Source organism: Mesitornis unicolor, unplaced genomic scaffold (genome assembly GCF_000695765.1).
Source record: "Mesitornis unicolor isolate BGI_N332 unplaced genomic scaffold, ASM69576v1 scaffold40678, whole genome shotgun sequence".
NCBI lineage: Eukaryota > Metazoa > Chordata > Aves > Mesitornithiformes > Mesitornithidae > Mesitornis > Mesitornis unicolor.
Window position 1 is genome coordinate 1 of NW_010204623.1, and position 13,170 is coordinate 13,170.

General features: G+C 39.7%; 1 protein-coding gene across 1 annotated transcript; it reads left to right on the plus strand.

The window, feature by feature from the left end:
- Nucleotides 1–2,771: 2,771 nt before the first annotated feature.
- VPS26A (vacuolar protein sorting 26 homolog A (S. pombe)) lies at nt 2,772–11,597 on the plus strand. Its single transcript, XM_010191114.1, has 8 exons — nt 2,772–2,922; nt 4,626–4,701; nt 6,868–7,024; nt 7,503–7,667; nt 8,125–8,231; nt 9,283–9,351; nt 9,922–10,064; nt 11,280–11,597. Exons 3-8 carry the CDS (start codon nt 6,972–6,974, stop codon nt 11,391–11,393), a joined length of 651 nt encoding a protein of 216 aa, XP_010189416.1. The 5' UTR covers nt 2,772–2,922; nt 4,626–4,701; nt 6,868–6,971; the 3' UTR covers nt 11,394–11,597.
- Nucleotides 11,598–13,170: the final 1,573 nt, after the last annotated feature.

Consider the following 13,170-nt stretch of genomic DNA (forward strand, 5'->3'; position numbering starts at 1 on the left):
CGGTGCAGAGCGGGCGCGGGGGAGGGCTGGCAAAACAGCACTGAAGCGAGATGGCAAAAAACAAAGGTTTGGAGTGTTTTTAGCGTAATTTATGGATTAAGGCTCCTCTGTGCGCACACGCCCTCGCCAGTGTGGGATTTGGTCGTGAAACTCGGCTTCTGTTTTTCTTACACAACTGCTGTCGGAGAGGCTTTGGGGAAAAGTGCATGTGATAGTCCTGGGAGCATCTGTGGGTTTTTCGCAGACCCGTGCTTAAAATGACAGCGGTTGGTAGTCGTACTTTAGGGCTGGTGAAATAGTGGCCGCTTTGTGCTTAGCAGGTCTGGCCTAGGCAAAGTGCTTGGTGTGCTCTGGTGTCTAGATTTGAAAAAAGGAAAAAAAAAAGTAAAACGATTGGCTAGATCAGCGGACTTCGGGTTTCTGAGGCGTGTGGATTCCTTAATGCATCTGTCTCTGGTGGATGCGCAAAAGCTTTTTCTGACTCCGTGTGAAGCTGAGGCTGGGATTTCTGTATGGTTTATCAGCTTCTGGAAGTCTTGCAAGTCTTTTAGTACAGCTGTAATACGGAAGGATTGAATGCAATTGATTTCAGCCCTGATGTGGCAAAATCTTCAGCATCCGTCTGCTGCATGAAGTCACGAACATCCCGTAGTCTTTGGTCAGCTTCTGAAAACCTTAGTTCTCCGCCTTCCTTTTCTTAAGCTGGAACATAATAAGCCATATGATAGCTTCTTAAAATACTTTGCATTACATAGTTTCCTTGCAGTATCTTTCATGGCAAGTGGAGGAGATGCCAGCTGTTAATTTCTTTATTCCATATGTTCTTGTCCTCTCTGGATGAGGTTATGGGTAATCTCTAAGGGGTACAGTTGAAATATTCATACGCAGTGTCTTGAGAAGCGACGTGTTACCAGTGTTAGTTCTGGCGGGTTGCTTTAAATGATGGTACAGCTTTGTAATTTGGAAGGTACTGTGAGACTGTCTTATATAATGTTCACTTGAAGGTACTGTCCTGCTTTCTTTGCTTTGGGAGAAGAAAGTATAAAGCTAATCTGGAGAAGAAATGCAGAATTTCTAAGAAAAAAAAAAGGGCATGTCCAGAAGTAACTTGTGTAACGGTTTAAAATACTCCTAAAGACTTGGAATTCTTGCTTAAAAGTTCTCCTTTCTGTTCCCCCCTTCCCCAGGAGCCAAAAATCAAGAATGATTTGAGTGTGCAGTCACTTTTTATTACTTTAAAAAAAAAAAAAGGTTTATTTTTGGTTTCAGCAGTTAATGTGAATATGTGCTTGACAGAGACTTGGAGGACCACTTGGTCTTAGGTTTGAGCGCCTTTTTGGTCATCTGCTTCTGCTTTCATGTGAGAATGAGAAGTAGCTAGAACCAGGTTTCTGTTAGTTATATACTTATTTATGGATTGAACTAGGGCCGCTTGCTATCTGAGCAAACACAAAGTCAGTTTAGCCTCGTGCAAATTGCTGGTTTATAGCCCAAAATTGCCACATGCCTTTGCTTAACTTGCAGGGGCAAGCAAAATTTACCCTCTGTTCCTACTGCTAGGCAGAAGCGTTCAGGTCAAACTTACTTCTGCACTTACTGTTCTTAATGCTATGTTTCAAATTTCAAGTCTCCAGAATGTCTGGAATGTGTTCTTACTCCAATTTTGAGATTAAATTAGTGAAGTGAGAATGACTTTCATCTCGTCGAAGTGGATAGCGTGAGGAACATAGTGTAATTTCTCTCAAAAAGAAAAGTCTTACTAAGTTAGTAAAGTGTTGTCTGCTTTAGTACATCAAAGCAAATTAGTGCCTAATCCTTAGGAGAAAATGTGAGCTTTTTACTAATTCTGTTGAGTTTCCTGTAGAGCTGCTAATGTGTTTTGCCGTTTCTTGTAAGAAATGTTTGTGCAAGGTCAGAGGATGATCTCTCCTGGTTTCTTGTGTTTGGTGCTGGTCCAAAGTTGGTGCCTAGGGAACGCTGTTGTGAGGACAAACATGTAATGTTCATGAGGGATCGATGCCTGGAGCAGTATTGCAGGGGAACTGGTCACATCCACTCAATCTGGTGGCAGAGTTGTGTAGCTGGCATAGACTGCGTGAAGGACTTCTGCCTCGTGAACCTGCTCGTGCTCTTTTTGTTTGCGAAGAAGAACTGTGAGGCATAGGAACAGGCAGCAAATAAGTCTGTGTTCCCCTCCGCCAACTCAGGGATGCTCTAGGCCGTGTAATGTGTCCCCTGTTGATTCTTTGCACCCTACTTTGCTCTTCTGATCATCTTTGTTACTGCTCTTTTTGCAGTAAGTTATAGCAGGTATAAAGCAATACGAAAAATTTTTGGCATACTATCTCAAATCCTAAACCAGCTGAAATAAATGCGTTAGAAAGACTTTTTTAAGTGTGGCTTAGAAACTTTGATTTTTTTTTTTTTAAAAGTTAAATCAGTGACTGGAAACTTGCAGTTTCAAACTTCTGTTTGTCACAGTAATATTTTAAGTATTTGTTGTTATCCCGGTGTAGCATAGTAATAACAGTAATTATGCTGTGCACTTCTAAAATCAATGCTTTGTAAGAGCTGTCGCTGCTTGTTACAGACCTGCTTGCAGCTATTTGCTAGATGAACAACTGTCTTCTGTAAATGCTGTTTCTTGCGTCTTTAATACATAATGGCTCTGCAGCTTCATGAGAGCACAAATGTTTTTCCCCAGTGTATAATGTACCACATTTAAAATGGAGCGTCCACTGTGTAGTAACTTACTAATTCTTGTTGTTCCAGAGTTTTCTCGGAGGCTTTTTTGGTCCCGTTTGTGAGATTGATGTTATTCTTAATGATGCCGAAACACGAAAACCAGCAGAAATAAAAACAGAAGATGGTAAAATAGAAAAGCATTTTCTCTTCTATGATGGAGAATCCGTTTCAGGAAAGGTAATATTTTTTTTTTAAAGTGACTTAATTACTGTGCTGATTCTGGCATGCTAACATGTAAGTTAAATTAAAAAGTGATACGGGAAAAAGCTGCCATTTCAGCTTGTCATCTTATTTAAAGAGAAAGCAGTCTGTCTTACCATAGTCATTCAGGCAGCTGTTATAACTGTTATAACATTTTGAACAGTAGCTGTTTATTTGTTTCCAGTTATCTTGTGTTTATGAATAAGCTTTGTGCAACTGTGTGCAATCCTATCGTTGCTTCTGACAAGAAAACTATTCCAAACTGGATCCTCCTGCTTCCCCTCCCCTCGAACTCCAAAATCCACAACCCAACACATGTAACAGTAATTTTTGGTTGGTGCCGCCAACCTGCTTTGTGTACCCTGAAGCTAAGCCTTATGCTTCATGCCCTGAAGTGTTTCCTGGGATTGCATCAGAGGAGCAACATATGATGTTCAGCTGGCTGCTGTCAACAAGAGTTTTTCCTGTTGGAAAACAAATGAAGTTGAGATTGCCAGAGGGAGTTACCTGTTTTCAGTATTGCACCTAAGAACTTCTTGCAGTCTTTTTTGCTTTACTGGTGCCATTCTCATTCTCTGAATATTTCTGTTATGAATCGCTTTTCATTCGAGAAACTTGAGCCAGGTGTTGGGTTCTGAGATTGACTTCTAAATACATGCTTTGATCTTGACCAACCTATTGTCACTGAGCATCTTCCTACTCTTAAGATGTTACTGTTACTCCGTGTTATGACCTTGGTTCTCTAGAAGGATTTTTTCAGGGATGGGAAACTCCCACAAGATGAGCCTTAAACTCAGGAGACTGAGGGAATTAGCTTTTGTATGCTCATTGGCCTGAGGACTTCTTGCTTTTATCAGTGACTCCTGAGAGGAGTCGGATGAGTTTTGACTAACACAAGCACAAATGAGATGAGACGGTTTGGAAGATCAGTAATTTACTGGACAGCTTCCATCTACCTCTCTTCTCCATTTCACCACAAAGATTCAAGTGGTTTACTTTCTACTCTGGTACTGATGATGTACTGGATTTTAAGGTACAGGAATTTCTCTGGTCACTGCTACCTCATAAGGAAATGTGTATGTTTAATACTTACACAATGCAGTAACCTTACAGAATCTTTTTTTGTGAGGAGAGGTCTGTTTATGAGTATCAAGTTCACAAATGAAGGTCTTGATAGTAGTTTCCATTATCTGTTATTTTTCATTGACTTCTCTGACACAAATACTTAGCTGTCTGCTGAGGAAGGGACTTAAGTTCACTTGATTTGAAAGGAATGCATCTCGTGGCAGTTTTTTTTTTTTCTTCCAAATGAGACTCTCAGAAGATGCTTTGAAGCTCTCTGCCTTCAAAGTTGGCAAGAGGGTCACGACTGGCTTGTGCAAAGTCTACTGAAGTTCTAGCTTGGATTCTTAATTTTGGAACTCAAAAGTTTCAAGCTTAGTTATTAAACTCAGTCTTGTGGATGATTAGGTTTTTCTTAAAAGCTTTAGTGGCACCTTGAAAATACTTAATTTCATAATCAGCTGTTTGATGTGGTTGCCTTCAAGCTCAGGTAGTTTTGCTGAGAAGTCTCAGTTTTCTTAGGCATGTAGCAGTGTGTTTTCCTTTTTGCTAAGATCAGGTGTTAAAGTGTTGCAAAATTTTAACTGTTTGTTTTGGTTTTCGTTTTGCCTCGGTAGGTGAACATCTCCTTTAAGCAGCATGGGAAGAGACTAGAGCACCAAGGAATCAGAATTGAATTTGTAGGACAAATTGGTGAGTTTAAGCTATAAAGGGGATGTTAGTTGCGTGTGGATTATGGAACTTGGCACGTGAGACTGTCAGCAGTTTGGCTCAAACGTTGCAATCTGGTTGGGTGAGTGGATGGCAAATGCCAAAGATTGATTATATCATCTGTATTTTAATGCAAGTGATGTACTAATCTGTGCTGGTCAGAAAGTCATTGGAAGGGAAGATGCGTACGTGTGAGTGAGAATTGACATGGTGAGTATTCCATCTGTCGAAGATTGGTGAAAAGTTTAATTAAGAACTAGTAGAGATTTCTGAAAACAAAACTTGTGGTCTTTAATTCTGGCTCTCAAAGAGAAAAGACATAAAGAAGGAACGATGGGGCAGCGTTATAGCAAAATACTTGTAAAAATTCTCAAGTTGTTGGTTCTCTAAAGCCTAGTCTTATACTGGTAACATAAACCAGTATTGTCTAAATCTGGTTAGATTTGAATTATGAAGAATCTTGATCACGTCTTCTCACCGGTCAAGGTAATCTCTCTGTACCCTTAGACTGACAGTACAATTCATTCCTCCTCTGTTAGAGGACTGTTTTGTTATTGTCCCACTTGGAAGTAATTCTTCAAGTTTCAGTCTCATGCAGTTGACTTTGTTTGTAATTTCACAAATTCTCTTTTTCTGATCAGTCACTGGGTTCTAGTACCCTGTGTCTGAAAAGTTATGTAGCAGGTATGACTGAGTTCTGACACCTGCTGCTTTATGTTTGAGGTTTTGATCAATGAGGCTGTAAGAGCAAATTTTCAGAATAAAGCAGCAGTGTGATGGGAATGAGGCATTTAGAGGTAGGGAAAAAACAGAGCTCGTGTATATCAGCTTCATTTAGCCTGATAGCTATCGTCTGATAGCTGTACAGGCTGTTCTTCAGCTACTCTGATGCATAAATTTTGCTCTCTGAATGACTTTCATTTGACACAGTGTTTCTTGAATTTTTTCAGCTGTGCTACAGTTTAGAGGTTGTCAGTTACGCTGACAGAAGTGGTTTAAGCTACTGCTTTTTGTACTTGTCCGTGTTTTCTTACATCCTTTCAAGCTTTAATACTGTAATACGAAATGCATCTGTGATCTGTCTCTGCACTACTTGGAAACTACTCCAGCTACATGTCAAAGACGTATTGTAAATCAGCTCTTCAGAGTACAACATTTCTGACTGGCACAAAGAAGATTGGATATGCAGTAGTAAATAAACTTTGTATTATATAAATGGTTGTCATAGCAAAGAAAGTACATCTTAAATAATTTTGAGTCACCTTAAAAAAGAAGCAGCTACCAGTTAGTGTCAGTTTCTACCAAGCTGGCAATGTTAAACTGTGGAGTTGGTGTGTTCAGTTCATTTTCTTTTTCCTCTTGTGAAAAGCTTCAGACTGTGTAAAACCAACTGCTACTAATGTTCTCAGCTGATATTTTCAGTGGTGAATTGTAGAGAAGCTTGTTTTTATATACTAAAGTGTTTGGAGTTTTTTATGGTAATGTTACTTTTTTTCCTAACTTTATAAGTTTTTATCTTGGTGAGAATTGCATGACAGACCTAGAGATAAATAATACTGACACCGGTGTGGGGACAGGAGATGCTGTTGCAGTGAAACTGGTGTCTGTGCTTATGTATTAAGAGCTTGTTTCCAGATGACTGACTTAGACCAGTGGTCATAGTGAGCCATTTGATTGTAGGCCAGTAGTAATAGGAAATTATTTGATAGGTGGTGTTAATCTCCAGGAGACCAGTTGGGATCACAGGCCTGTCCTAAATGAGCCAGTCTTGATGGTGCTTAGATTTTGTCCCTTTAGCAATAAATACTGGAAGCCAAAATTGGGCAATGCTAATTACAGAGAACGCAAGGCAAGAAGGACTTTTTAAAGCTAGCTAAACTGTCATTAAAAAAAGATGCCATGCTATTGAATCTTCAAATATGTGTTGCATTCATTGCAGTTAGCTGTTTAGGAATGCTTGCTTAGGCTGCTGAAACCGAAGATAACATTGAGAAACTGGATAAAATATTTGGTCAAACGTATGTAACTTAAATCGAATTAATTGCTGCTTTTGTCTTCTCCCACCTGCTTCTGCCAAGCTAGAGACAGATGGTTTTTTCCTAAAAATAAACACTGAAACTTGTTTTCCTTTAACTTCCTCAACTTTAGAGCTCTTCAATGACAAAAGCAATACCCATGAATTTGTAAATTTAGTGAAAGAGCTGGCCTTACCTGGAGAACTGACCCAGAGCAGGAGCTATGACTTTGAATTCATGCAGGTTGAGAAGCCATATGAATCCTACATTGGTGCCAACGTCAGACTGAGGTTTGTAACTGTTAAGCCTTCTCTCCCCTCCTCCCCTGCAGCAAATCCATAATTTACCAGTTATGCTGCACTCTTCCTCCCTACTTCCTCCTTTTGGATTTCGAATCAGACCTGTAACAGCCAGTAACTAGTGTGCCTTGGATGGAGTTGTTGAGGTTGTGTTATAATGTGGCCTTTTCTACTTTATTTGGAATTGCCTAGTGTGGTTTGTATAGATAAAATTCTTTCTGTTCAGTCAAGTGAAGAGAGTCTGTGTCTCTCATTTAAATAAAAAAAACCAGCAAACAAAACCCCCAAGTAAACAAAAAAATCACAACCAAACACCCCACGCTTCTACCTGCAAGTGTCTTATTCTTTTCTGCTTAGTCTTAAGAGAATGTACTCTTGTCTTTCAAAGAATATCTGTACTTCAGAGCATAAGGGCTTTTAATAATGCAATTGTCAATAATTACAGCTAACTCAATGGCTTTCTTTGTAGGTATTTTCTAAAAGTGACGATAGTGAGACGGCTGTCAGACTTGGTGAAGGAATATGATCTGATTGTTCACCAGCTGGCTACGTACCCAGATGTAAACAACTCCATCAAAATGGAAGTAGGCATTGAAGACTGTCTTCATATAGAGTTTGAATACAATAAGTCAAAGTAAGTGTTGCTTAGAACAGAACACATTCAAGTAAATATCTCAGGATAAAAAGATAGAGTATGTAATCTTTGGTGAACAACCTGACTTAAAATGTCAAGTGACATTTTCAGTGACTATTGTGTTGAGCTGTTAGGTTTTTACTAATTACACAATGGCCTTTTTTGAGGAATACTTGTCTGTTTTGCTTTTAATACTAATAGATAGGTCACTAGTAAATATTTAAGACTTGATTACTGAGTTTATGGTTTTTCGATATTACTGTAGTACTTCCTTTGCTAATACTGCAATAATAGAACGGTGGTAGTTGCACTGGTCTGGCTGAGATGCTTAGCTCAGTGGAGTAGTAAGCTCTAAGTAATTAACAGGCAGATAGGTAACTACCTGTATAACTTGTATTCAAGAAGATGTAAGTTGTGTCTACTCTTTAATGAAATCCCCTTTTCTGTTCTTTTAAAGGTATCACTTAAAGGACGTGATTGTTGGAAAAATTTATTTCCTTTTAGTAAGAATAAAAATTCAGCACATGGAGTTGCAGCTGATCAAAAAGGAGATCACTGGAATTGGTAAGAGAAACAAAATCTGAAAGAAAGGGCTGTTTGAGCCTTATGCAAACCTGAAGAGTGAAGTCAATAGTTGCAGCTTTGGCTAAACCAATGCTACATGTGCTTCTTTCTCACTGGTGTTTGACTGCCATTTGCATTTTGTGCTTTGGTAGTTATAGTTAGTAGTCCACATTGTCAGCCTGTAGCACTGTTCTGGGATTGTGACTGTTGGTCTCACTTCAGAAATGTGAACCACTGTAATGGAATTTGGGCATAAATATACAGCAGCTTAATTGGCCTTGATAGATAATGAACAAGAGAAAAGGGGCATCCTGAAGACCTCCTTGCCTCTGCAGAGATTAGCTGGTGAAGTGGGCTTGTTAAAAATTAACATGAATCTCTCACATTCTAGAATTGTCTCATTTTCAGCCTAAAACTGGTATGATGGAAATACGAAGATGTTTTGAAACAGAAACAGCTTGATTATTGCAGATCAGGCTTGTGTACCCTGGAACTAGAAAGGCAGGGAGAGGCTGTGGCTCACAACTTCACTCCCCAGCAGCTGCAGCCATTGTGAGCTGCTTGTGTGGAGGATGAGAAAGCCTTCATAGCAATAGAGGAAGGGCAGGAAACTCTACTTTGTTTGCTTTTGTGGATACATTAGATGCTGTCTTCCTCATCCTAGGCTCTGGAGGAAGATGGATCTTGTGCTGGGTGATAACCCTTCAGGTTTCTAGTCTGATCATGGCCTAAAGTAGCAATTGCTGGCACTGCCCACCAAGCAGAACTCTTTCACAAGTCCTACCCTGCATCTTGTTCCTCATTTAAAGGGCTCCTTTGAAACACTGGCTACTGCCTCTTCTAGGTCAGTGTGGGGAGGAGAGAGAAAGAAGCAGATACTCTACCTGGGAGAGAGTTTGGCGTGCGTCAGCAGTGTGTAACTTATATGCAAGATGAAGGCAAAAAAATGTAGTAGTATGTTAATTTAAATGCTGCAGTAGAAATTGCTGTGATAAAGCTTTAAATGTTTTGAACTGAAGCCTGTGTTCACAGTGAAAACTTGTTTTGCCAGGACCCAGTACCACAACAGAGACTGAGACCATTGCAAAGTATGAAATAATGGATGGTGCACCGGTTAAAGGTAAATAACTGTGTTTCTTTTAAAGGGTAAGCATTTTGAGTTAAAACTCCATTAGCAAAAAAAATCTGAAGGAGTAGAGATGACTTGTGTAAAGTTTTTTGAAGAAACCACACTTACAAGGGGAAGAAGAAGAAACCACACTTCTCCTCCTTGCTGAATAGGAAAATTCACTATCACTTCAAAGCAGACATTTTTATTGACTTGGGGCTTATCACTTGAGATCCTAAGATTTCTTACCCTTATTTAGCATTGGAAATTCTGTGACTGATCCTTCTATCACTTTGATTCAAACCTGACTCCAGGGTGTGGACCAGCTCTAGACAGTTCCTTTTGTCTTGCCTGTCTACCTTACTTGCACTGAGAAAGTGTTTCTACTTCTGATTTCATACTTGTCTCTGTGCTCACTATTAGGTTTGTGATATTTTTTGGTCGTCGTTTTTTTTTCTTTCTTAAACCAAGGAAGGGGCACAGACAGTGCTTGGGAAACTGTATTTATCTTGCATGTCTTCTGAAACTGCATTAACGACATCCAGTTTAAATGAACTAATTGAAACACTTTTGTTTTTTAAGGTGAATCAATTCCTATAAGACTGTTCCTAGCAGGCTATGACCCAACTCCAACAATGAGGGATGTGAACAAAAAATTTTCAGTGAGGTACTTCTTAAATCTAGTGCTTGTGGATGAAGAAGACAGACGATACTTCAAACAGCAGGTACGGTCAACAGGAATCTTGTTGCAGAATTATCTGGGCTGTTGGACATAACGTGCTGCTTTGAATGTTAAGCACATTAGCACGTACATGAAGCCACCTTTGCTTCCTGCATGGTATTAGCATTTCTGCTGGTGAATGTATTGGAAGCTGTACAGAAAATAGTAGTTTGCAAAAGGGAGCCAAGGGGAATGATGGATACTATTTCAGCAAGGATGGATACTATTTCAGCAACCTCCTGCCCTTCAGTGCCGTAGAACAGCCTTACATTGTGAATAACCAGAGAAAACACTTTGGGTAAACTGAGCTACAGGTGCACTTGCTTTCTTGCTTTCTTAAACTACTGCAGATAGATTTCCCCTCCCAGCATTAGCCCAGCTTCAAGATTGTAATAAGGGTTAAGACATTTGACTGAAAACAACAAAAGTAGAGGTCATGCTCAGGAAAGAAATAATGAAAAGGGTGACTGGAATGAAGCTGGATTAGATCAGAATATTCCTTTAAAGAATAGAGAAGGCAGTGAAGTTAAACATGGAAAACTAAAGGTAACTGGAGCATACAGTGGCTATGTTGGGGTTTGGATTTTGAGAAAAGAAGGAAGAAAAACTTTGAACTTTTTAATATGATCAAAGTTGGGAGTAGGATTGTTAAAGAAGAGGTGACTGCTCGAGATTGATAAAGACTGAAAACCACAAAAGTAGAGGTCATGCTCAGGAAAGAAAGAATGAAAAGGGTGACTGGAATGAAGCTGTGTGGGTTAGATCAGAATATTCCTTTAAAGAATAGACAAGGCAGTATAGTTAAACATGGAAAACTAAAGGTAACTGGAGCATACAGTGGCTATGTTGGGGTTTGGATTTTGAGAAAAGAAGGAAGAAAAACTTTGAACTTTTTAATATGATCAAAGTTGGGAGTAGGATTGTTAAAGAAGAGGTGACTGCTCGAGATTGATAAAGGTAAGTGTTCAGGCAGTAACTAAATATGTAAACTTAATTGTGTCATCTTTCTGTTCCTTTCCATATGTACTGCTCCGTTCTGTAAGTAATAGGGATGCAGAATTTTTTGTGGTGTGAGTGTGTGTTGTTTTGGGGTGGTGGTGGTGGTGTTCCCCACTCCTCCTCTCCCCCCAAAGTCTTTGCCTATCAGGAACTTAAGATGCTTGATGCTGCTGGCTTAATGGTAAATGGTGGTTTCAAAAATGTTTCCTTCCTCAAATAGGAAATAATTTTATGGAGAAAAGCTCCTGAGAAGCTGAGGAAACAACGAACAAACTTTCACCAGCGATTTGAATCTCCAGAATCACAAGCATCTGCTGAGCAACCCGAAATGTGAACTGCTTTAAGGTGGAAAAACTTTACGATGCTTCAGCAGGTTAAAGATGGCAGCAGCCTGTGGGAAAAGAAGGCCAAAATTCCGATTACAACTGTCTTCCTTCATCTTGCAGTGCTGCATTTACCATACTACTAAAGCATTCTTCAGTTAAACATTCAAGTATGTATATACATTTAAAATAAAGTGCTTTCTCAAACACTGGAACTTTCTTAAGCTACTATTTTATATTGCACACTTTTATTTGATCATGTTCTACGCACTTGGATATGCATAAGCTTAAATCTAGTTATTTCCACGCATGGTAGGCTGGTATATTTGATTTTTGCTGATCACTTACACAGTGTAGACTAAAGCCTTTCCCTTCTCTCATGTTGTTTATTGCATGTTGCTTTCCAATGTTGCTTTTTTGCATTTCTTTTGTTTTCAAACTACGGTAAGACACAATTGACTAAATCACACTAAAAATTGAAGTTTACAGGAAATTTGTCCTAAGACTTCTAAGTACTGTGTTAGACAGGGTTTAACTGAAGCTGTATCTATATGCACTATGGCTGCAATAACTGTGGAGCCTTCAGTCACCAAGGTTTCTGAGAAGCTTTGAGTCTGTCAGTAGCAAAGGATGTCTGGAAGCATCTTTGCCCTCCCTCTCCCAGTTCTCTCTACTATACTTCTCTCAGCCTTTCATGTGAGTCACTCGTGGCTTCTGGGGGGTTCGCTGCCCAGTAACAAGTGGCTGTAGAGATGCTATCATGATTTCACCTTCAGGTGGTGAGCAGGTAAAGTATTTGAACGTAGTTGTTTCTTACTGATGAATTAAATGCTGGTAACTGATTATTTTGCAAATACATGAAACTGTGGTTCCTCCTGGCTTCGTGCTTCTGCTGTCTTTGCAGTCTGTCTCCTCACTGTCCTGACAGGAGAGGCAAAAGGTCCTCGGAGGACATCCTTCTAATCCATCCGGGCTTGTAACAAGGGCAAACAAGCTTTTTGTTGTCTTCTGGAAAGGTATTTTGAAGCCAGGCAAGCCTTAAAACTGTTACAAGCTTGTCTGGCACAGCAGATCGTTTGTCTTAATCATCTCATATGCATTTAGTGTTTGAAGAAGTAGCTTAAAAGAGTTAGCCTTCATCTGTTCACAACTGAGCATGTAGTCTGTTATCAGACATGTGGCTTGGGCATAAACCGCAGCCTGCTGTGTGGAAGGCTACTTGTGCTTGTAGTTCACTTGGCCTTTAAACCAAGACTTTTCAACTCTGGTGCAAGTGTCATTGGTAACCTTACTTTATGAGTAAGTAAATAATCAAATTACATTTCTGTAAGAACTGTTTTATTACTGTGGCACTTTGATAAAGCAAAGACTCTGTGTACTTTATGCTAGGATACTTCTAACGCAGATATCTTTAACTGAGAGCAAATTTAACTCCCTCATGTAAGTGCCTGTTCAGAAATTGAAAGAATAAAGTATAAAAAGCCAAATATTTTCATGGTCACTTGCATGTTGTAATCTGGAAATGATTCTGAGAGATTTTGAAAACTTGATTGTATTTAACCAGCCTCAGATCGTGCAACCATGTATAATAAACGGGAAACATACCGAGCTGCTATTGGAATTATTAAAACAGCTGTATTCTCACTAACACCTGCGTCGGCTTCCTTGATTGCCTCTGCCCTTTGCAGTCCCTTTAACCGGCGCAGCAGGGACGGGAGGCCGGGGGCCTGTGGCGCCGTTTCTGCTTCGCGGCGCCGCGGCAGCTTCCGTCGCTGGGTGGGCGGTGCT